At 43.4% G+C, this 22,992-nt stretch overlaps 2 protein-coding genes and 1 long non-coding RNA gene across 5 annotated transcripts in view; 1 reads left to right on the forward strand and 2 right to left on the reverse strand.

Annotated features, from left to right (window-relative positions):
- The window catches only part of LOC117504818, a 3,434,143-nt gene that overhangs the window by 2,528,508 nt on the left and 882,643 nt on the right, over window positions 1-22,992 (forward strand). The gene's annotated exons all lie outside the window — the stretch shown is intronic.
- LOC117504886 overlaps window positions 1-22,992 on the reverse strand; it is a 370,101-nt gene that overhangs the window by 206,972 nt on the left and 140,137 nt on the right. The gene's annotated exons all lie outside the window — the stretch shown is intronic.
- The window catches only part of LOC117504821 (NACHT, LRR and PYD domains-containing protein 4E-like), a 48,543-nt gene that overhangs the window by 10,837 nt on the left and 14,714 nt on the right, over window positions 1-22,992 (reverse strand). For 2 of the 3 annotated variants that reach the window (XM_034164356.1, XM_034164354.1), the window contains exons 3-11: window positions 20,887-20,983; window positions 20,182-20,298; window positions 16,157-16,273; window positions 15,234-15,312; window positions 11,467-11,668; window positions 9,531-11,334; window positions 7,185-7,358; window positions 4,322-4,495; window positions 3,952-4,107 (exon numbers count right to left, since the gene is read on the reverse strand). In XM_034164356.1, coding sequence (XP_034020247.1) covers window positions 3,952-4,107; window positions 4,322-4,495; window positions 7,185-7,358; window positions 9,531-11,334; window positions 11,467-11,668; window positions 15,234-15,312; window positions 16,157-16,273; window positions 20,182-20,298; window positions 20,887-20,983 — 2,920 coding nt within the window. The remainder of the gene's footprint in view (window positions 1-3,951; window positions 4,108-4,321; window positions 4,496-7,184; window positions 7,359-9,530; window positions 11,335-11,466; window positions 11,669-15,233; window positions 15,313-16,156; window positions 16,274-20,181; window positions 20,299-20,886; window positions 20,984-22,992) is intronic. The other variant, XM_034164355.1, reaches the window with a different exon arrangement.

A 22,992-nucleotide genomic window follows, 5' to 3' on the forward strand; every position in this document is an offset into this window, starting at 1 on the left:
AATTTAATTCATTTCAAGCCTGATTTATGCTTCTGCTCTCTTAACTCCGTGTCATACGACGATGTGCGTGACAGTTTTAAAGTTCTCCGTTGCTGGATTATGCTTTATTATGGATTAATTTGACCATCAACAAGCTTTTCTTTCAACAATCCTCACCTCCAAATCAAAAGGTAAGCTGTACAATTTCCTCGTTTTCAGGTGTGTTCAGCCAATCAGCTGCAGGCGTTATGTCCCCTCATATCGTAGCAGATTCTCCAGAACTTAAACTACGTTTCAAAGATTATCAAGAACAAAATTTAAGTTGTATGTTTCCTGCAGTTTATATATATATATATATATATATATATATATATATATATATATATATATATATATATATATATATATATATATAAAAAAACATAAAAACCAAAACATTTTTAAAAATTTTGCTTTTATGTTCCAGTTGATGCAGAATTACGTCCACATTGATTTGGACCAATCAGCATGCAGTATTAGTTAGTTAGTGATCCCTTCGTAAGATGGCGGTGTCCACCAGTCCACAGACAGACCAGATCAGATTTTCTGTCTCAGAAAAATGTTTCACTCTGCAGTTTCTCGAATCACAACCACAGAAGCCTAATGCCGCGTTCACACCGGGCTCGATCAGAAGCTACAAATTCAAGGGGGTCGCGTGGCGACGGACGCGCCACCATCGCCCAGTGTGTGCTTTTGCTGTGAAAATTCGCCCTGGTGCATCATCAAGTTAACATGAAGGACCTTGATCACATGGAGCGAGTTGTTGTGGAAAGCTGACAAACATCATGAGACGTTCCCAATTCGGGGAGTATCATTATTTACTGCAGGAGCTGCGTCTGGATGACGGCTGCTTTCAGCGGTCCTTCCGCCTCTGCAGGACCCAGTTTGAGGACCTCCTGGCCCGTTCATGCGCGCACATGTAAACAACAAAAAAAAAAAGAAAAAAGAAAGAAAATCTGCTGCCTGCTGTGGGGCGGCTGCTCGTTCTTCCCCCCAAAACTCTGTCATAATTGTGTTTAGAAACCAGTCACCATTTGTTTTATTATACAACCCCTGGCAAAAATTATGGAATCACCGGTTTCGGAGGATGTTCATTCAGTTGTTTAATTTTGTAGAAAAAAAAAAGCAGATCACAGACATGACACAAAACTAAAGTCATTTCAAATGGCAACTTTCTGGCTTTAAGAAACACTATAAGAAATCAGGAAAAATAATTGTGGCAGTCAGTAACGGTTACTTTTTAGACCAAGCAGAGGGAAAAAATATGGAATCACTCAATTCTGAGGAAAAAATTATGGAATCATGAAAAACAAAAGAACGCTCCAACACATCACTAGTATTTTGTTGCACCACCTCTGGCTTTTATAACAGCTTGCAGTCTCTGAGGCATGGACTTAATGAGTGACAAACAGTACTCTTCATCAATCTGGCTCCAACTTTCTCTGATTGCTGTTGCCAGATCAGCTTTGCAGGTTGGAGCCTTGTCATGGACCATTTTCTTCAACTTCCAAAGATTTTCAATTGGATTAAGATCCAGACTATTTGCAGGCCATGACATTGACCCTATGTGTCTTTTTGCAAGGAATGTTTTCACAGTTTTTGCTCTATGGCAAGATGCATTATCATCTTGAAAAATGATTTCATCATCCCCAAACATCCTTTCAATTGATGGGATAAGAAAAGTGTCCAAAATATCAACGAAAACTTGTGCATTTATTGATGATGTAATGACAGCCATCTCCCCAGTGCCTTTACCTGACATGCAGCCCCATATCATCAATGACTGTGGAAATTTACATGTTCTCTTCAGGCAGTCATCTTTATAAATCTCATTGGAACGGCACCAAACAAAAGTTCCAGCATCATCACCTTGCCCAATGCAGATTTGAGATTCATCACTGAATATGACTTTCATCCAGTCATCCACAGTCCACGATTGCTTTTCCTTAGCCCATTGTAACCTTGTTTTTTTCTGTTTAGGTGTTAATGATGGCTTTCGTTTAGCTTTTCTGTATGTAAATCCCATTTCCTTTAGGCAGTTTCTTACAGTTCGGTCACAGACGTTGACTCCAGTTTCCTCCCATTCGTTCCTCATTTGTTTTGTTGTGCATTTTAAATTTTTTGAAACATATTGCTTTAAGTTTTCTGTCTTGATGCTTTGATGTCTTCCTTGGTCTACCAGTATGTTTGCCTTTAACAACCTTCCCACGTTGTTTGTATTTGGTCCAGAGTTTAAACACAGCTGACTGAACAACCAACATCTTTTGCAACATTGCATGATGATTTACCCTCTTAAGAGTTTGATAATCCTCTCCTTTGTTTCAATTGACATATCTCGTGTTGGAGCCATGATTCATGTCAGTCAACTTGGTGCAACAGCTCTCCAAGGTGTGATCACTCCTTTTTAGATGCAGACTAACGAGCAGATCTGATTTGATGCAGGTGTTAGTTTTGGGGATGAAAATTTACAGGGTGATTCCATAATTTATTCCTCAGAATTGAGTGAGTCCATATTTTTTTCCCTCTGCTTGGTCTAAAAAAGTAATCGTTACTGACTGCCACAATTATTTTTCCTGATTTCTTATAGTGTTTCTTAAAGCCAGAAAGTTGCCATTTGAAATGACTTTAGTTTTGTGTCATGTCTGTGATCTGCTTTTTTTCTGCAAAATTAAACAACTGAAAGAACATCCTCCGAGGCCGGTGATTCCATAATTTTTGCAAGGGGTTGTACATCTGTGTAGTTAATAAGTAAAATAATCTCCATGGACGATTCGCTCGCATGCGCACGCAAAATAAAAATAAAAACTCCGCTCCCGCTGCTGCGGGGCTGCTGCTCGCTCCAAAAACTCTGTCATAATTGTGAAATAAAGGACAAAAGAGACATAAGTCCTGCTCACAGGCTGCTACAAGATACAGGACATGTTCACATCTTCAGTCAAAGTCCAGACATCTCCACGTCACTACATATTCATTCCCTGATTGGTCATCGCGGTGCGACGAGACGAAAAAGTTCAGATTTTTCAACTTGGGGAGGAGGGCAACGCAACGTGATGCGACGCAATATCGCGCCAATCGCTCAAAATTGCTTCACTCGCGTCGCTTCATTTGCGTCCATTGCATCACGCTGCGTGACTTGGCACCAAAACACGTCGTTCCATAGGGATTACATGGCAACCTGTCGCTGCTGTCGCGCCCAGTGTGAACGCAGCATACAAGTCCTTCAGAGCTGTCTGGGTGTCTTGGTGGCTTCCCCTCACTCTCAGTCACTCAGTTTTTGAGAGCTATGTGCTGCAGATTTACTGTACAGAACCAGACCGTGTGCATTTCTGAATGATTGATAGAAATGAAGTCCAAGAAAATGTTCATGTGTTCATCTTCAAAGAAACAAGGCCGGGAAACTAATGATTTACTGCGGAAACACTGATGGTACTTTAAATGTTCCATGAAGAAGCTTTTCTGAAGCTCTTTCATGTGACGCCTGTCAGGAAACACCAGACTGGACTCATCAGTTGTGGCTGCAGCAGGTCCACACGGAGAACATGCAGGCAGCAGGTGATCTCCAGGAGCAGGTTGGTGACTCCTGCTTCAGAGAAATGAAGCTTTTTGTCTCAATTCCTCTTTGAAACATGTGACTCTGAACAGACTGACAGTGAAAATGATCGTCAACTGTTTTTGTTTGTCTTTGCACCAGAATGTGTGAACGACTTACAAATGTTTTCCTCAAACACGTGAGCAGAACATACACACACGTATGTTAGAGGTCAGCTGACCATCAGCTGGATCTCTGTCACGTGTTCATGTCAAACAGGAACAATGAGTCGGCACAGAGAGTTTGCTGAGTCACTGTTTGTCAGTGTGAGGTGTTTGAGGTCAGCTCGGTGTGTCAGGTCCACAGGAAACACACGGAGCTCCTCCACCAGACCCAGTCCATACCTGAGAGAGTCCAGAGTCCGGAGTGGATCCAGCAGCTTGACTGAGTCTCCTGGATGGTTGTAGCTCAGGTCCAGCTCTCTGAGATGGGAGGGGTTGGAGGTCAGAGCTGAGGCCAGAGAAGCACAGCCTTCATGTGTGATCAGACAGCCTGACAGCCTGCAGACACACAAACCAGCAGACACAATGTGAGGACAGTGTCAGGACGTTCCCACTTTGCAGCAGCATGGACACACTGATGTCTGCTGCAGGATGAGCTCATGACTGTGGTTCAAACACTGAGATCCATCAACACTCACACAACATGACAGGGAGCAAAGCTGCAGCTTCACTCTGATTTATGGAGCTGCTGCACACATGGATGAGTCCTGACCTGAGAGTCTCCAGGTGACAGTGTGGACTCTCCAGTCCAGCAGACAGCAGCTTCACTCCTGAATCCTGCAGATCGTTGTTACTCAGGTCCAGTTCTCTCAGACTGGAGGACTGAGAGCTGAGAACTGAGCTCAGAACTTCACAGCTTCTCTCTGACAGCTCACACCAACTCAGCCTGAAGACAAAATCAGTAAGAAACAGATTTCTGTCGTCATGCAAAGTTTGAGATTGTTTTGCACCTCAGACAGGATCCAGAAACCAGCTTTGGACACAAAGTGTTTTTATTCAGTCCAACATGATTGTTCAGTGGATTTAGATGTTTACAGTCATGTGCTGCGAAACTGATTCTTAAATGCCAATCATCTATTTTATAAATGTTTGTTGTGGGGGTTGCACCCCACATTAAACTTTTGATCTTCCTGATGAAAGCCTCTTTCTAGTTTTACTCAGGTCAAATGGTAAATGGACTGCATTTATATAGCGCTTTTCCATCTGCATCAGACGTTTAAAGCACTTTACAAATAATGCCTCACATTCACCCCAATGTGAGGGTGTTGCCATATAAGGCACTCACTACACACTGGGAGCAATAGGGGATTAAAGACCTTGTCCAAGGGTCCTTAGTGATTCTCCAGTCAGGGTGGGTTTTTAACCGAGGATCTTCTGGTCTCAAGCCCAACGTCTTAACCACGAAACCATCACCTCTCCATCATCATTGATGATGAAACAAGACTGTGATAAATGTGACACACCACAAGACAAGAAGCACTGAGCAACAAGTTCTGGCTGCATGTGAACAGTTTGGACTTCAGAATCTAAAAACCTACACAGAAGAACTGCGTGTTTGTTTCCACCACTCAGCAAAATCTCTGCTTTTATCTTCACAGTCCCTCAGCATGTTAAAGGCTCTGCTGAAAGCTGACTCATTCTGTTGTTTCATAAAGTGCCAAGAATCATCCACAATCACTGATTCTTGTGGATCATGGCTGATCATCTAAAATCTCACCATTATTTTCAGCAGTGTGTTGAATCCAAAAGTGCAATGAAAAGGAAACAAGATTAGAGCAGAGGCCTTGTGTCACCATTTCTGCACCAAATAAACCATGCAACAAAGTTTGGTCATTATTATTTTATTCTGAAACAAGTCCAAAGTGCATGAGCACAGCCCAGCCAGCATGCATGTTAAGGATGGGGCCGATCAATCCAATATCAGTATGGGCTTCCAATACCAACATAATTCAAGTTTCAGAAATTTCCAATATAACCTGTGGCGTTTTCTGATACCGGTGAGGAGCCATGTTTGTGAAACCTCTCAAGTGCTGCTTACTCTCTGCTCCATTTGCGGCTGAGTGTGCGGAGGGGAGGGGGGAGGGTGAGGTTTGTGAGCTGAGGCAGAGCTATTTGAGAGAGGGCTCTTCTGCAGTTGAGGAGCATGGCTCAAGCCACAGTGGGTGACAAATTTCTGCTTGGCTCTCGAGTTCAAATTGGCTGTGCCGCTGAGCACAGATTTTCTGAAAAATGAACTTGATCGTATTTCAAGCTAATAGAGTTGTAGTTTTGCAATTTTAAACAAACAATGAAAGAAAGAAATATTTCTCATTTTCTTCATATCAAATCAGCCGCGAACAGCAGAGATCAGAGTCAGCAGTTCAGCGTCCTGTGAGGCTGTGAAATGCTGTGAGCTCAGAGCGCAGCAGAGCTAATCTGAACAGAGTTTCTATCCACTGAAAAGTTTAAAAAACTCCATTAAAATCCTTCAGTATTAATCCAGAGTTCCTCATGTGCACATTGCTGATGCTACATGCAGAAATTCATGGTTTATTTTACAGTTGAAAGGCTTTGTGTTTCCAAAAAGTTCCAAGCTTACTCTTAGCAGTGTCATGACCCTCTCCTCTGGCCTGCAGTGGTGGTTCTTCCTGCAGACAGAGGAGGGCCATGTCTAACTAGAGTCACCTGGGGCTCATTATTATAAAAGCAGGGCTCCAGCAACATTATCTCTCTCTGCTGGCTCCCACAGGTACTACTTTTTTGTTCAGTTCTTGTTGGTTTGGTTTTGCACTCATTTTCGGTGCTGCCCACTGAAAACAATGGCTTAACCAAACATCCCCCCGGTTTTAGGGTTTAGAAGGCCTGACTGACAGCCACACAGGTGACAATATTCCTGAACTGTTACTAGAGATCATTTCACTGTGGATCTGTACAAAACTCTGCTGGGAAAAGTACCAAGCAGTCACACGGTGAGAAAAAAGATTAACCAAAATCTATCGATAACTGAACCACGGCCCTCTGGATGGTAACTAAATAGAATCATGAGGTGCCTGAAGATTCCAACTTCTCGTGTTGAGAAATAAGGTCAGATCAACTTAAATTAGTCCCATGCATTTAACGTGTTCTTATCAACTATTCAACATAGTGTGACCACTAGGGGGGATCATGTAGCGTAACATCCAAAAATCAATCCTCAACCTCCACCCGTCTGAAATAAAGAAAACCGAAAAGCGGCCACATGAGCCCTGCTCCAAAAAGGAGTTACTTTCCGTGGAAGCCCATGTTAAAATGTCCAACAAAAACACATTTACACCCTGGTAGTGAAATGGTTTTGGTCTCTATCGATAGCTTATGTATGCATCCATGTGTGGGGGAGGTTTTTCTTCAGTTTACACCATAACATTCTGAATCATAAGGGGCGGGGCTACTTTGTTGACACGTCGTGTGTGCCGTGAGCGGAGGCCAGACCCAGTTGTGGAACAGCAGTGCCTGTCCTTTCTGACCTTTGGAGTTCATGGTGTTCTGTGTGTATCTGTTTATTCTGTGATTGACAGATGCACATTTTGAAACATTTGAAGCAGAAATTAAATCCTGACCTGAGAGTCTCCAGGTGACAGTGTGGACTCTCCAGTCCAGCAGACAGCAACTTCACTCCTTCATCTTGCAGCCGGTTGTGACTCAGGTCCAATTCTGTCAGACTGAAGGACTGAGAGCTGAGAACTGAAGACAGAACTTCACAGCTTCTCTCTGACAGATTACAGCCAGATAACCTGCACAGACGATTAAAAACAAAAAAAGATTTTCACTTTAAAATCAGACAAATTAAGTCTCTGGTTCAAATTAGTGATGGAACAGATCACAGATGACTCCCCCCCCCCCCCCCGGTTCAGCTCAGCTCACATATGAACTGTGATTTAACTCCAAAGTTTCCATCACAGTGTAATATACAGATTTACTGTCCCTGTAAGTTGTTTTTAAAAAAATAACTGAGTAAATCTTGATGCAGAGTTTCAGTGAAATCAAAGTGTGAGCAGAAAAAGCTTTTGTGCGTTCACATGCACAGAGCGAGTTCAAAGCAGACAGAGTCTGCCCCCTTGTGGTCGGCAGCAGACAGACTGAAGTTCCAAACGTGACAAAAACACTGAACAATCAGGAAGATGAGGATGGAATGTGAGCGCTGATCTCACTGAGATGGTTCAGATCAGTGAGTGTGAGCCGTGACATCATCAGCAAAAAAAAAAGAAAAAAAGAAAAAAAATAAGTTATAAACACGGGTCTGTTTATTTTAAATTCCTTTTTTATGATGTTGTCAAAGATGATTTTTTATTCAGTCACTGTTCATGTTGTAATTTTATGTAACATCATCATCTTCTTCTTCTTTCTGTAACATCATCATCATCAAACGCTTATCCGGGGTCAGGTCATGGGGGCAACAGCTCCAGCAGGGGTTCCCAGACTTCCCTTTCCCGTGCCACATTGACCACCTCCAACTGGGGGATTCCCAAGATGTTCCCAGGCCAGTGTGGAGATCTAGTCTCTCCACCGTGGTCTCCTCCCAGATGGATGTGCCTGGAACACCTCCCGAGGGAGGCGCCCAGGGGGCATCCTTACCAGATGCCCAAACCACCTCAGCTGGCTCCTTTCAACATCAAGGAGCAGCGGCTCTAATCTGAGCTCCCCACGGATGACTGAACTTCTCAGCTTATCTCTAATGGAGACACCAGCCACCCTCCTGAGGAAGCCCATTTCGGCCGTTTGTACCTGCGATCCAATTCTATCTGTCATGACCCAACCCTCATGACCATAGGAGAGAGTAGGAACGAAGACTGACCAGTGGACCAAGAGCTTCACCTTTTGGCTCAGCTACCTTTTCATCACAACAGTACGGTACAGTGAATGCAATACCACCCCTGCAGCACCGATTCTCCACCCAATCTCACAAGCCATTGTCCCCTCACTTGTGAACAATACCCTGAGGTATTTGAACTCTTTCACTTGGGGCAAGACCTCATTCCCGACCCAGAGTAGGCAATCCATCGGTTTCCTGCTGAGAACCACAGCCTCAGAATTTAAGGTGCTGAACCTCATCCCAGCCACTTCACACTCGGCTTTGGATCCAGTGAGTGCTGGAGGTCACAAACTGATGAAGTCAACAGGACCACATCATCTGCAAAAAGCAGTGATGAGACGCTGACCCCACCAAACTGAACTGAAGACTCTCCTCCCCTGACTACGCATCAATATCCTGTCCATGAAGATCTCAAACAGGATTGGTGACTAGGCACAGCCCTGGCGAAGACCAACCCCCAACTAGTCCAACTTACTGCCGAGCACCTGAACACAGCTCTCGCTTTGAGTACAGAGATTGGATGGTCCTGAGAAGGGACCCCCTCACTCCATACTCCCACAACATCTCCCACGTACCTGATCATACACCTTCAGACTGAAGTTATAACTTTAAAGACTAAGAAATTAAATTGTAGAGTGAGAAAGAAAATTATTTTTAAACCTTAAATCTTAAAAAGCTTTGTAAATGGACTGCATTTATATAGCGCTTTTCCATCTGCATCAGACGCTCAAAGCTCTTTACAATATTGCCTCACATTCACCCCAATGTCAGGGTGCTGCCATACAAGGCGCTCACTATACACCGGGAGCAATAGGGAATTAAGGACCTTGCCCAAGGGTCCTTAGTGATTTTCCAGTCAGGCAGGAATTTGAACCGAGGATCTTCTGGTCTCAAGCCCAACACCTTAACCACTAGACCATCACCTCCTTGTGACTATACACTTTTAAGTTATTTTTGTCTCCCCACGATCTTTTTTTTTTTTTTTTTTGGCGATCTGCATAATCTGAACCGTGACTTTAAGTCTTGATCTGATCTGTGAGTTCTGTGATCTGTTACACCCAGAGTTCAAATGTCAAAGTGTCTCTGTACTTACAAAACTTTTGTAGATTCTTTGATCACTGGCAGCAGCAGCTGAAGAGCCTCATGTGAAGGTTGATATTTTTTCAGGTCAAACACGTCCAGATGTTGATCTGATGACAGTAAGATGAAGGCCAGAGCTGATAAATAAGAACCAGACAGACCGCGTTCAGAGAGACTTCCAGAGTTCAGGAGCTGCTGGATCTGATCCACAAGAGAACGATCCTTCAGTTCATTCAGACAGTGGATCAGATTGATGTTTCTCTCTGCAGACAGATTCTCATCGAGTTTCTTCTTGATGTACTCGACTGTTTTCTGACTGGTCTCTGAGATTCTGTCTGTCTGTGTCATCAGGCCTCGTAGGAGAGTCTGATTGGTCTGCAGGGAAAGACCCAGAAGGAAGCGCAGAAACAAGTCCATGTATCCATTTGGACTCTGTAAGGCCTCGTCCACAGCACTCTGATGGAGACGTGTTAGTTCAGGTTTACCTTCAGATGTCTCAGACCTTCTGGATGTTGTTTGATCTTTGGACAGCAGATTGACTCCAGACTGGATGAAGGTCAGATGGACAAAAAGAGCAGCCAGAAACTCCTGAACACTCAGATGGATGAAGCAGAAGACCTTGTCCTGGTAGAGTCCTCTCTCCTCTTTAAAGATCTGTGTGAAGACTCCTGAGTACACTGAGGCTGCTCTGATATCGATGCCACACTCTGTCAGGTCCTCTTCATAGAAGATCAGGTTCCCTTTCTGCAGCTGCTCAAAAGCCAGTTTTCCCAGAGACACAATCATCTTCCTGTTCTCTGGATTCCACAGTGGATCTGTCTCAGCTCCTCCATCATACTTGACCTTCTTCAATTTGGACTGAACCACCAGGAAGTAGATGTACATTTCAGTCAGGGTCTCTGGCAGCTCTGGTGTGTCTCTGGTTTTCAACACGTCCTGCAGAACTGTAGCAGTGATCCAGCAGAAGACTGGGATGTGACACATGATGTGGAGGCTTCGTGATGTCTTCATGTGGGAGATGATTCTTCTGTACTGCTCCTCATATCTGAATCTCTTCCTGAAGTAGTCCTCCTTCTGAGGGTCAGTGAAGCCTCTGACATCTGTCACCATGTCCACACACTCAGGAGGGATCTGATTGGCTGCTGCAGGCCGTGTGGTGATCCAGAGGCGAGCAGAGGGAAACAGGTTCCTCCTGATGAGGTTTGTCAGCAGAACATCCACTGAGCTTGACTCTGTGACATCAGTCAGGATGTCATTGCTGTGGAAGTCCAGAGGGAGGCGACACTCATCCAGACCGTCCAAGATGATCAAGACCTGGACGTGTTGGAAGCTGCAGATTCCTGCTTCTTTGGTTTCAGGAAAGAAGAGATGAACAAGTTCCACCAAGCTGAACTTCTTCTCTTTCAGCAAATTTAGTTCTCTGAAAGTGAATGGAAATATGAAGTGGAAGTCCTGGTTGATTCGTCCTTCAGCCCAGTCCAGAGTCCACTTCTGTGTTAAGACTGTTTTCCCGATGCCGGCCACACCCTTTGTCAGCACTGTTCTGATTGGTGGCTGAGTGTCAGCTGAGACTTTAAAGATGTCTTCACATGTGATGGTTCTTTGTGGTGTGTCTGTTTTCCTGGATGCTGCTTCAATCTGTCTGACCTCATGTTCCTGGTTGACCTCTGAAGCCCCGCCCTCTGTGATGTAGAGCTCTGTGTAGATCTCCTTCAGAAGAGTCGTCTTTCCTGCTTTAGAGATCCCCTCAAACACATGCTCAAACTTGTGCTTCATGTTAGATTTGAACTTAAGAAGACAAGCTTCAGCACGAGTTCCTGAAAGAAAAAACAGCACAGATCAGTTACTGAATGATGACATCACTTCCTGTTTTCCTGACAGAATTCACACATGAATATATTTCAAATGGACAAACATCATGTGTTATATGTGGACAGAAGTCCTCTTACTGCGCTGAAGACAGTCAGCCAGCTCATTATAATTCATTCTCCTCATGAAGGCCACTGTGAGGTCCAGGAAAACCAGTCTGATGCTCCTCTGCTCCTCATCCTCACTCTGACTCTCCAAGTATTCTGCATCATTTGTCAGGAGAAACTTCTGGATCATCTTCAGCTCATCTTTAACAAACATCACCATGTTCTCCTCGATGTTCTGCAGCAGAACATCAACATGGACATAGAAACTCGTCACTTTGTGGATTTTTTTCTCCACATTATATTTTTCACTGTGTGAGATTCCCTGCATTTTGTTCATAAAAATCCAGTTCAATTAAAAACAGACAGAAAAGTTAAATCCTTTAAACCAGCATTTTCCTGAAAGGACAAAATCATAATTTATAAAAATAATTATAATAATTATCACTTTAAACAACAAGTAGTCCAACAGGTGTACATGGGGTCCAAGCCCCGTACGCAGAGCACCTGCGGAGCCCCATGAGAATCCCTACATTTCAAAAAGTTGGGATGTGGGCCTGTCCGACAGAACCACATAGGCGATGGTGCTATCACTCCAAGTTTAACATCAAGAAGACAAACTTCAAGCAAATTGTCCTTTTGTTTTCAGCATATCCACTGAATAAGCGAAGTGCACATCCCGGGCCACGCGGTGCATTATGGGTACACTAAATTTTTCGGCTACAATGACGGTGAGTCTCACATATAACCTCTTTGGTGTCACGTTTGTTTTGATAAGACGACAAACATACAATGATATGTGCATGCATGGAGTTTGTTTATAGAACATGTCAATTTTACAATATTACGCGCCACCTCATTCATGGCGTGACATTACAGTCATAAGCCAATGCACAAAAACGGCATTATCAACCACATTATAATTTGGCACAGTTTCAGGATATTGACAAAATAAATGTGTGCAAGAAGCTTACAATTTTAGTCCGTCTTTTACATCCATCTGGATCTTTCTTTTCTGTGGGGAAACTATCGAATGAATGGAGGTTTACAACCACATTTCTTCTTCTTTCCGTCTTTGTGTGGACTCGGCGGAGCTTTGCAATTGTGTTTTCAGCCAACTTTCAAGCCTATAAATTCCGTTCGAGCATTTGAAAACAGCACAATGCCCCCTGTCATTGTATGCATCGCCAAAGGCTTAAAGCCTTTGAAACAATCCCTCTAAGCCTTAAAGTAGACCTGCATTGAAATAAATGTGGTCAGATTTCAGAAAGAAATAGCTGATATATTTTTATAAGACCCTTGTGAATGCAGTAAAGTAAATCTGTAAGCCCAAATTTGTAATTCAGCGGAGAAATATTCGTTTAAAAATGACAAATTTGCAGCTAACATTTAGCCCTCTATGAAAACAGTTTGTACATCCGGATCATTTCCATGACGTCAGTGAGAAGACAACGCGCTCCCGCCTTCAGTCCGATCCCGCATTGAAATTGAGTTTATCTGTTAGTAAAGTTACTGTTATACACATCCTGGTTTCAGCATCCAAAAGTAAGCTGCAATGAATGTGAGATACAGCTCTGCATGCTCAGATCAGCGGTGACATCGACAGCGGGCGGCGTTCTTCCCCCACGCCTTTTTCTCTCTGCCTCCGCTCGGCTTAACGAGTGCATGCGCTCACATTTTAATGCGAAGCAGCCTGTGACACCTGTTGCTCGCAAAGACAGACTTGCGGCAAAATCCATAGCGCCGCACGTCTCGTAATCGGAGCCGCAGAGCTCCGTGGCCGCTGAGAGAGGTTTATATCTTTTTAATGACTTGAATTCTTTGCGGGTCTCGCCTCCGGTGTACCGTCGCGGGGTACGGAGACAGTAGACTTTCAATGCAACACCACTCAATCAAACGGGCGTATGAAAAAGTCCTCCAAAATAATTTCAAGCGCAAATAAAAGAAATGTGTACTCACCAAGCGTACCACAAGACAATATGAAGTTTAAAAAAAGCAGATCCTTCCAAGAAAAAGACATAAGAAAAAGGTGCAGATGAAACCTGACATAAATCCACAAATTACAGTTGGTGCGTGCAATGCATGCTGGGAGAGGGTCTTCTCCGTGACGTCTCGGCAGCGTCCATGATGAGAGGGACAATTTTGCGGAGGGCTAAATGTTAGCTGTAATTTGTCATTTTCAAATGAAGATTTCTCCGTTGAATGACAGATCTGGGCTTGCAGATTTACTTTACTACATTCAGAAGGATCTTATGTGTAAATATAAGTCATTTTTTGGTCCAAAGATCTGACTGCATTTATTTCAATGCAGGTCTCCTTTAACTTTTACAGCCCGCTAATGCTACTGTATACGAAATTCAATGGTCGCAGTGTGAGTTTGGTAGTTGGAATTTTTGCCCCCGTTTGACCCACGCATGCGCAGATGCGTTGCGCACTTCGCTTATAATGCCCACTTCATGCAGTCATCACCAAATTATCGGATTCAACTCATATGTGATCCACAATTACAACAAAGTGAACTTAATGCAATTCGGTGTATGTATTTTAAGTCAATGTTTTGGCCATTTTTCCATTTGTGGTGTCCCCTAGTGACCCATGTCTACAAAATTTGGCAGACGGCCTTTGTTCATTGCTATGTACCATTGTGAAAAGTTTCATATTTATCTCAAGTAATGTTCAGAAGATATGTAACATTTTTTGTTTTGACTGCCCCATACAGGAAGTACTCTTATATAAAGTTGGCAGCTTTTGATCTACCAAGCTCATTTTAATAACTCCTAATGGTCCATAGATTCCACTTGCAAAGACTGGTGCCTTTCAAAGAAACGTAAAAATAAAACAGAAATTGGTGTGGCTCATATCAGAAGATTTGTCAAAAAAAAAAAAAAAAGAAAAAAAAATTAGCACCACCTGGAAGCACAAAAACATAAATTTTGCTGTGGCTCTACCTTGTGCAGGTCTGTATTATCCCTAAATAATTTCAGCTTGATGGGTTGAATGGTGAGAGCCATGGGCACTCTTCTAATTCAAAAGCTAATGGACCACGCCCCTTTCAACAATCATGATGTACTTAGATATTTCAAGTAAGAACTGTTGCATCTCCAAAAATCAGTTTTTGCATATTTGTGAAAAACTAACTTGCCGCAAATGGGCGTGGCCTCATTCAGGAAATTCAGCTCGAGCGAGTGAACGTGTCCATATAAAACACTTGAATGTGCGATCTACAGTTTGGAAGTAATAGGCCAACATGGAAATGTGCTGGTATAGCACCTCCTATAGGTGGATTTTTTAAACTTTTTTTTTTTTTTTTTTTTTACTTATTTATTTGGCACACAACTCGTCAATAACAAAAACTGATATACAAGACAATTCCACAGTGACATGTGTGACCAAAAAGGGGGTGAGCAGAAGCAAAGCTTATATTATAGATTTGTGTAAATGTTTTGTGTCAGAGTTAAGCACAGGGTTTTTATACCAGTTCTGAAAGTGGCAGCTGGTAACTCGTATGGTCTATGCTCCAGGTTTACATTTAGTGGGAGAAAAATAACAAGGGGAAAAACAAAATACAAAAACAATAGGGTTCCCAGACATGCAGGGACTGGGAACAGCGCTGCTTTGCAACTGCTGTCCCGAGCCCCGCCGGGTTTGGAGCCCTAATAAATATGTTGATGTTGGTGAATCCATGAATGATGCACTGATGAACATTAATGAGAGAATAAACATCATCAAAGTATTTGTTGCTGCAGCATTTAGACATTATGAACAAACTGTCCAATGAGGACATCAGATGGACGTCAACACACCGTAAACATGTGGTTCAGGTGTCTTTGATGCTGCTGAGCAGATGGAACCCTGAGAACCTCTGAGCTCTGCTGCTTCACTCTGTGGACCAATCAGAAACAGTTTACTCACATGATGTCTGAACACAAACAGCTTCAAGGTCACATCAACCTGCATCGTTGGTCTGAACACTCAAACTGGTTTTCATGGTCTTCTTGTTGGTCCCCCTGAGAGTCCCACAGTGGGCTTGACTGTCCGTCCACACAGGACCTCACATTGACCTTGTTGGTTGCGTTTCCCTTCCACTGTCTTGGCAGGACGGCCCGCCGTGCCAGAAACAGTGATGGCTCCTCCATCAGCACCACTCAAGCTTGGTTCACACGGCAAGATAATTAGGCCGATATTAGACCCGATCTTCCCCTTCCGACAATCTTAAAGACGCCCCGACAATCGTGATGATGCTAAAGATAATCTTATCAGATATTCCTGCCATGTGTGGTGTGTTAAGAGTGCTCTGATCAGCTCTGAAGGAAGCTAGGCATGCTCCGATTGCAAATCAGTCCCACAGACACCCAGATCCTTCCCTGCTAACAGCTGTTTCATGGCCTTTGAGATCTCAACAAGATTTGGTGGTTCACAACTGACTGGACCATCAGCTTTAAGAACCCTGGTGCCAGAACTATGTAACGTCCCTGTCAGTACAACAGGACAGCAGAGGTATATTGGGGGGGGGGGGGGGGGGGGTCTTCTCATCTCTTCCCAGAAACTTCCAGGATCTGGTAACCAGTTGTGTCCATTTCTGCAAGTCTTCCAGCCAAACAGTCTCATCTTTAAAGCACATTCTATCTACTAATTAATTAATGAAAACTTGTGTTTATGATCAAATTCGGAGGATAAATAACCATGACATCAAGAAAGAAACATGTTAGTGTCAGTCAGAGCTCACATCTGTCCAGCAGAGGGCCGCTGTCCTTTAAAAACAGGAGGTCCTCCCATGGACCAGTCACTGTTCAGGGACACACAGCTGGGTTCAGGTCTAGACAAGTCTTGCCTCTGATGGATCCTGACAGAAAAACAGCACAAACATAATTAAAAACCAAAGAACATGATCATCAATAAAGTGGCAGCTGGTCACTAGAGGAAGCTATGCCAACGCCCCCCTCAAAATACTGAGTTAAAGAAAATCTACAACATAATGAATGAATTCGAAATCAGTCAGGTTTGTTCAGAGTCAGAGTCTGTCAGTGTGAATTTAAATGTGTTCCAACAACATTTAAGTTGTTTTCATTTCAGTGAGAGGAGAGTCCACTTCCTGTTTGTGTCACTGCTCATTAAAAGTTTGGAATGTTCCCGACCGTCCATAATCACTGGACTTGAGGCTGAGTTTTAATCTGATCTTCAGTCTTTCCCTCAGGGGCGCAGCTCTGATGGAAAGATTTTCATGTTTGTTTGTTTTTAATCTAAATTTTACTGGACAAATCACTGGCACACAGCGCAGCAGTTTCACTGACCCCACGTTACTCTAGACGGGAAAATTATTGGTACACCGATGATCATCACAGCTTTTGCGTTACAAGTTAAACTTCATTTCATTTATTTGTATAGCAACATACACTGCATTATCACCAAAATGGGTTTTCTCTACTAAGTTTCTCCCTAAGATAACGGATTCTATGTCCACATTAGTCAGAAGCTCTGTAGGACCTCTAATCACCTTCTCTGTGGCCCGCTGTAAAGTCCGAATGTTACCCTCCCTGTAGACCTCTATGTTCACAGACAAGACGCCGGCACCTTCCCTGGTAGGATGAAGGCCATCCGGCATCAGCAAGCCATGGCAATCCCAAAAAGAAGGCCAATTATCATTGAAACTAAAGCCTTGCTGCCTACAAAATTGCACCTACCACCTACTCAACGATGTCAGCCTGCTAAACGCCTCGTTACCCTGGGAGGAAAGAGGACCAGAGACTATTAATTGATGCCAACACATCTTTCTGGCAAGGTCACAGGTCCTCTCTTTGTCTATTTTTGTGACCTCCGTCTTGCTTCATCCTAATATTATTGGCACCGACGTGAATAACTATGTGACTATATTTAGTATCATGTTCCTTTGGCTGTCTGCGCTTTTTCACCATCAGCACCCCGAGGTGAGAGGCAATGCCGGGTGCCCTGGCTCCAGGAATACATTTAACATCAGCCAGCATCTATGCATCTATAATCGGACTATGATGGAATCCCCCGTCACTAACACCTGGCGTTTCAGGCTGGAGATAAGGGTAGAAGTTACCTGTGGACCAGGCATGTCCAAGGCTGAGAAACAGTTCACAGTGGCGACTGTGATCTGGGTGCCACAACCGGGCACCAAGCCCTATGTGGCTTTTTCCGCCTAGGCACAGGCCGAAAGCCATATTTTGCTGGAGTTGCTAAGCTAATGCTAACGGATGTGCTAGCCGGCCCGAGACTAACCTTATCTAGACTGCCCATAAAATCCGACTCCACAGAACTAAGAAGCTGCTATAGCTTAGGAAGATGGGTCTCTAAAGAGCTACCCTTTCTACCAACATCGGGCAAGATTAATGTAATTCAAGATACTTTTGTCTTACTATGTCTGTGTGCTTTTACGATCATCACACATCATTATTCAAAGCAAAGATGAGCATGGAGCAGTCTTTGCAATCCTCAAAGTGTGCTTCAAAGCTTTGAACTGAAGCTTTTCATAGATAGAATTGAAAACAAGAAGTCGACTGCAGACTAATTAAGCTACGATACCTCGTTATCCACTGATAACAAGAGATATCAAGTCACCTCAAATGACATCACAATTCAAAGCAATGACTGTAGCAACATGCACTCTGGAATATTTGAATCAAAGTCTTGTAGGCTGAATTTAAAACAAGCAGTTGGTTCACAGAATGCAAACAGATAACTTCTAATATCAACAGCTTAATCCAAAAGTGATTTTTAAAAGATTTCAATGTTTCACCTCCATCAGATATGATCCAACAGAGACTAACAGAGTGACAATAACACACTCTGAAGGGCCACCTGAACAGCTTACAGCAGTTACACACAGTCATCATTAAATATACTGACTGGTCTATCTCAAATCGATGACTCTGTGTGTGTGTGTGTGTGTGTGTGTGTGGTGACGCGGGTGCTGAGCAATGGGTGCAATTTCTAATTGTGCACCAATGCAAGCACTGAGGGCAGATACTGATTGTGCAGCGATGAGAGCAGTTTTCCCATAAATACAGTTCTCTGTTCTTGTACAAACTGTGCAGTAATAACAACAACACTAATACTACCACGAATAATAAGAATAAAAATATTTTTAACAACTAAAATGTTTCATCAGAATCACTCTGCGCCTTCGTTTTACTACAATTCTGCACTAAGTGGAACTGATGAGTCACATAAAAATATGTTTACTTAATTTAACTTTTCTGCAGAACTCAAGTAAGATTAATTTATTCAATTTCTGCCACTGATCCAGGTCTGGGTCCTGGTGACAGTCCACCAAGCAGGTCAAACCACACTCCCCGATCGCCAGACCAATCCTCCAACTGTTCCTGTGGGAATCCAAGGCACTCCTGAGCCAGCTGGCCGTCCAAGTGTCCATCTCTGTTGTCTCCTTTCAATGCGAAGCAGCAGCAGCTCTCCTCAGAGCCCCTTCACACACACATTTCTGGAACGTAGGCCCAGATACCAGAGAGAGGAAAGTTCATGAGTGCAGGTGAGAACAGCAGTGTAATTCAAGAGTCTGGCATTCTGGCTCAGCTCTTTCTGCACCACTGTGGTCTGGTACAGAAACAGTAAAACATCAGATACAGCCCCAAACAGTCTACTGATTTCACGCTCCAACGTCCAGGACCCGCACTCATGAACAAGACCCCGAGATATGTAAACTCCTCCACTTGAGGCAGTAACTCTCCCCTGATCCACCTTTTTCTGACAGAGAACCATGGTCTCAGATTTGGAGATGCTGATTCTCTTGACATTTGCATCACACTCTGCCTCAAACCTGCCCAGTGCAAAACCAAGGTCAGAGTCTGATGAAGCCAACAGAACCACGCCATCTGCAAAATAGAGATGGAAATCGGAGGTCACAGAGATAGAAAACCACCAGTCCCTGGCTGTGGCTTGAAATCTTGTCCATGAACATCATGAACAGGACTGGGGACAAGTGACAGCCCTGGCAGAGTCCAACAATCACCGGAAACAGGTCTGATGTGATGCAGATAATGTGGACACAGATCCTATTTTGGTCGTTTTGAGACCAGATCATGTGGTGCAGAGGTTCTGGTACCCTATACGCCTGCAGCACCGTCCACAGAACAGAGGGATCAGCTTTTTTGCTGGACATTTCTTCTCTTTGGCTTTTAACGCAGTTTGACACGTTGGTTTAAACTGTGGTTTATATATTTATTTATTTTAACTTGCCTGTTGTTGTGTACAGTGCTTTGGTTGTTGGTATTCATTTTAAAGTGCTTTATAAATAAACTGAGATTGCGATTCTTCAAAGCAACATCTAAGGTGAGGCAGAACTGAGTCTGTTTGGAGTTATAGCTTTAAAATGAGGTCACAAGAATGATTAAAATAAGGGTGAAAATTAAGGGTCTTAGGGTTCAAAGTCTTATCAAACAAACACGTGGGGCGTGATGTCAATTTGGGATCAAGGGAAAAAAAAAAAAAGGCAAAACAAACATCCTACTCCAACACAAATTTAGCAGTTACCGAAAGATTAAAAAGCTCAGTTACACACCAACACAACACACACTACAATTTATGCAGATATTTAAATCAAATTTATAAAAGCTGTATTAAGCACACAAATGTATTGACATCATGATATGTATCGATTATCAGACGTCCAATGATGCAAATTGAGAAACAATATGGAGCCGCACCACACACAGATTCATCAGATCACAGAGACATAAAGACAGAAACATGTTAGTGTCAGTCAGAGCTCACGTCTGAAAAGCAGAGGGATGCTGTACTTTAAAAAGAGGAGGATTATCGATGGACCAGTCACTCTTCAAGGACACATAGCTGGGTTCAGGTCCAGATAACTCTGGACTCTGATGGATCCTGATGGAAAAACAGCACAAACACAATTAAAGATGAGAAAACATGATCTTCAAAAATATTTGAAAGCAGTAGCAGCTGGTCACTAGAGGGCGCTATGACACTGCCCCCTCAAAATACTGAGGTAAAGAAAATCTACTACATAATGAATGAATCAGAAATAAGTCTGGACTGTTCAGTCAGAGTCGGTCAACGTGAATTTAAACTCACCGCAGGTGTGCTGCTGTTCTCTATTGTTAGCTGCACTAACAAAGCCAGAGGACGCTCAAAGAAAAAAAGTGTGAATGTTTGTAAATCTAACCTCGGATGTGCTGCTCTTGTTCGCTGCGTCTCCACCGCATTGTGAGACAAGCTGTATTTTCAACTCAGAGCTGCTGCGCAAACAGCAGACTAACAGCTTGCCACATCCAGCACCGACATATTGATCATATGTGAACAGGATTAGACGTACCGAACGTCTTATACCAGTACTTCCATAATAGCGTGATCCTGTATTGACCCCTATCGCTGTGCGTGAACAATGATGGCGCAGCAATGTGAGTGCTGACCTCTGACCTGGTCAACAGTTACAGTTTCAAATCCTGGTCTCACCCCTGAGCTGTGATCTGGATCTCAGGGTCCCCACACAGGCTGGTTTTCGAGGGTCCGTCCTTGGTGTCCTCACACTGATCCATAGCAGAGTCCACACCTTCACACAGACACAACATGATGTCACACATGATTTCCCAGCATTCCTCTGTGTCACATGACAAACTCTGCTGACAAAAAAACCCTTTGAATTCAAGAAAAAAAAAATGAATGTGCAGGAAGTTGTTAATTTTTGTCAGATTTCTGGCAGCAGAACCACCGAATAACTATGCATGTCACAGTGTTTGTCTCTGTAGTCTGCTTCGTGCAGCAGGAGGTGGAGGGCGAAGCTTTGGTCCAAGCTCCTGTTGCATCTTTAGCTCAATGTCCGCTGGATGCGTCTGCTCGCTGTTGTTATCTGTAGTTATCTGCCCCTCCCTGAGCCTGGTTCTGCTGGAGGTTTCTTCCCCACTGTCGCCAAGTGCTTGCTCACAGGGGGTCGTTTTGACCGTTGGGGTTTTTACGTAATTATTGTATGGCCTTGCCTTACAATATAAAGCGCCTTGGGGCAACTGTTTGTTGTGATTTGGCGCTATATAAATAAAATTGATTGATTGATAGTTTGGAGTATTTTAGCTCCTTTCACAGCAGTGGTTAGGTTCACCTGTTAGCTCCACTTTTATTTTTTCACGATTACTGAGCTATTACGTGGCTCATAACGTTAAATGTCCACAACAAAACCATGAGGGTAACCACCACACAGTCCAAAAATATGATTTAACAAACACCCAAGCCCAGGTTAGCCTGTTAGCTTAGCTGGTCTGGAGTCTAAGAGAGGGGCATGTGCATCACACAATGACCCACCCACACTCCGCCTCTTTATGCATTAATGAATTCATCGTGAATCACTGTGGGAGGGGCCTTCAACATGGCAACACCCAGACATGGGCGTTATGTGGACTGTTCCAGGTCAAATCTTCAGGTGACTTCAGACTTTGTCCACGGCAGACAAACAGTCTGCGAAAAACTCCTTAGCATGGCATAATGCTAAGTTAGCATGAGCCAGTCAGCATGTCCTAAGTGCCTCCATTGTGAGCAAGAGGGTTTATCATGAACTTTAAAAATATATTCAGGTAACTTTACATGTCGCCTGAAAAAAAAAAAAAAAAAACGTTAACAGACACACAGATAGTCTGGATAACATGTTGTGGAACATGTAACACGCAGCGTTATATGTAACATGTGGGACAGAGTGCAATGTGGGACGGCACAGACTGGAGACCGTGGACAAAGGCTGGTCCTCAGAACTAAAAGGGACAGAATCTGTCCCCTCTGAAGGAAGACAATATGAACTCAGTGTCCAGAGGGGGTGTGTGACGTGGGGCCAGACTAATGGCGCCAATGTCGAACCGCAGGGGACACAGTGGAATCAGTCATGTGACCTCTGTCCTGGACCACGCCTCCAGAACAGAGGGGAGCGACAACATTCAAGTGAAGGAACCCTGATGGCTACAGGAACCAGAGAGTTCCTGATCCTGCAATGACTCCTCCCACGACAAGAGACCAATCACCAGCATGGCTGCTTCTCAGGAGGACGCCACGTGTGCCATGGGATTCAATCCAGCCAGATCACAATGGGAATGTGCAAGAAAGACGAAATGGACACAAAGGACACAGAAGATTCAGTGCTGACCCAAAACCTCAGTCTCAGCTGGAGCGGATCCCAGGAACCCTGGAGTCTTTATTTGAACCGATGCTGATCAAAGATGTTTGAGAAAAAGAGTCCGTTCGTTATTAGCTAATTAGCTCTTGTGCACTCGGAAAGTCAAAAAACACACAAACCCGCAAATGTTCCAGGTGTGAAGGTAAAAAAAAAAAAATGGACTCAAACCCACACTTTAAAAAAAATTGTGTTTTAATTCCACATAAGATTTCCATTTATGTCAATGTTACCTTTAATATAAAAATGAATAAACTTGTTGTGAGATTATTGTCAATCAAACTAACAATGAGATTTAAATAACTGATAAAATCAATGTGTTGTAAACACTTAATGGACAGATATATGTTTCCTTGTGAAAAAAAATCCAATTTGTCATTCACATTCAAAAATCACATTTATCAGCCAGT

The sequence above is a fragment of the Thalassophryne amazonica genome, chromosome 23, assembly GCF_902500255.1.
Source record: "Thalassophryne amazonica chromosome 23, fThaAma1.1, whole genome shotgun sequence".
Lineage (NCBI taxonomy): Eukaryota > Metazoa > Chordata > Actinopteri > Batrachoidiformes > Batrachoididae > Thalassophryne > Thalassophryne amazonica.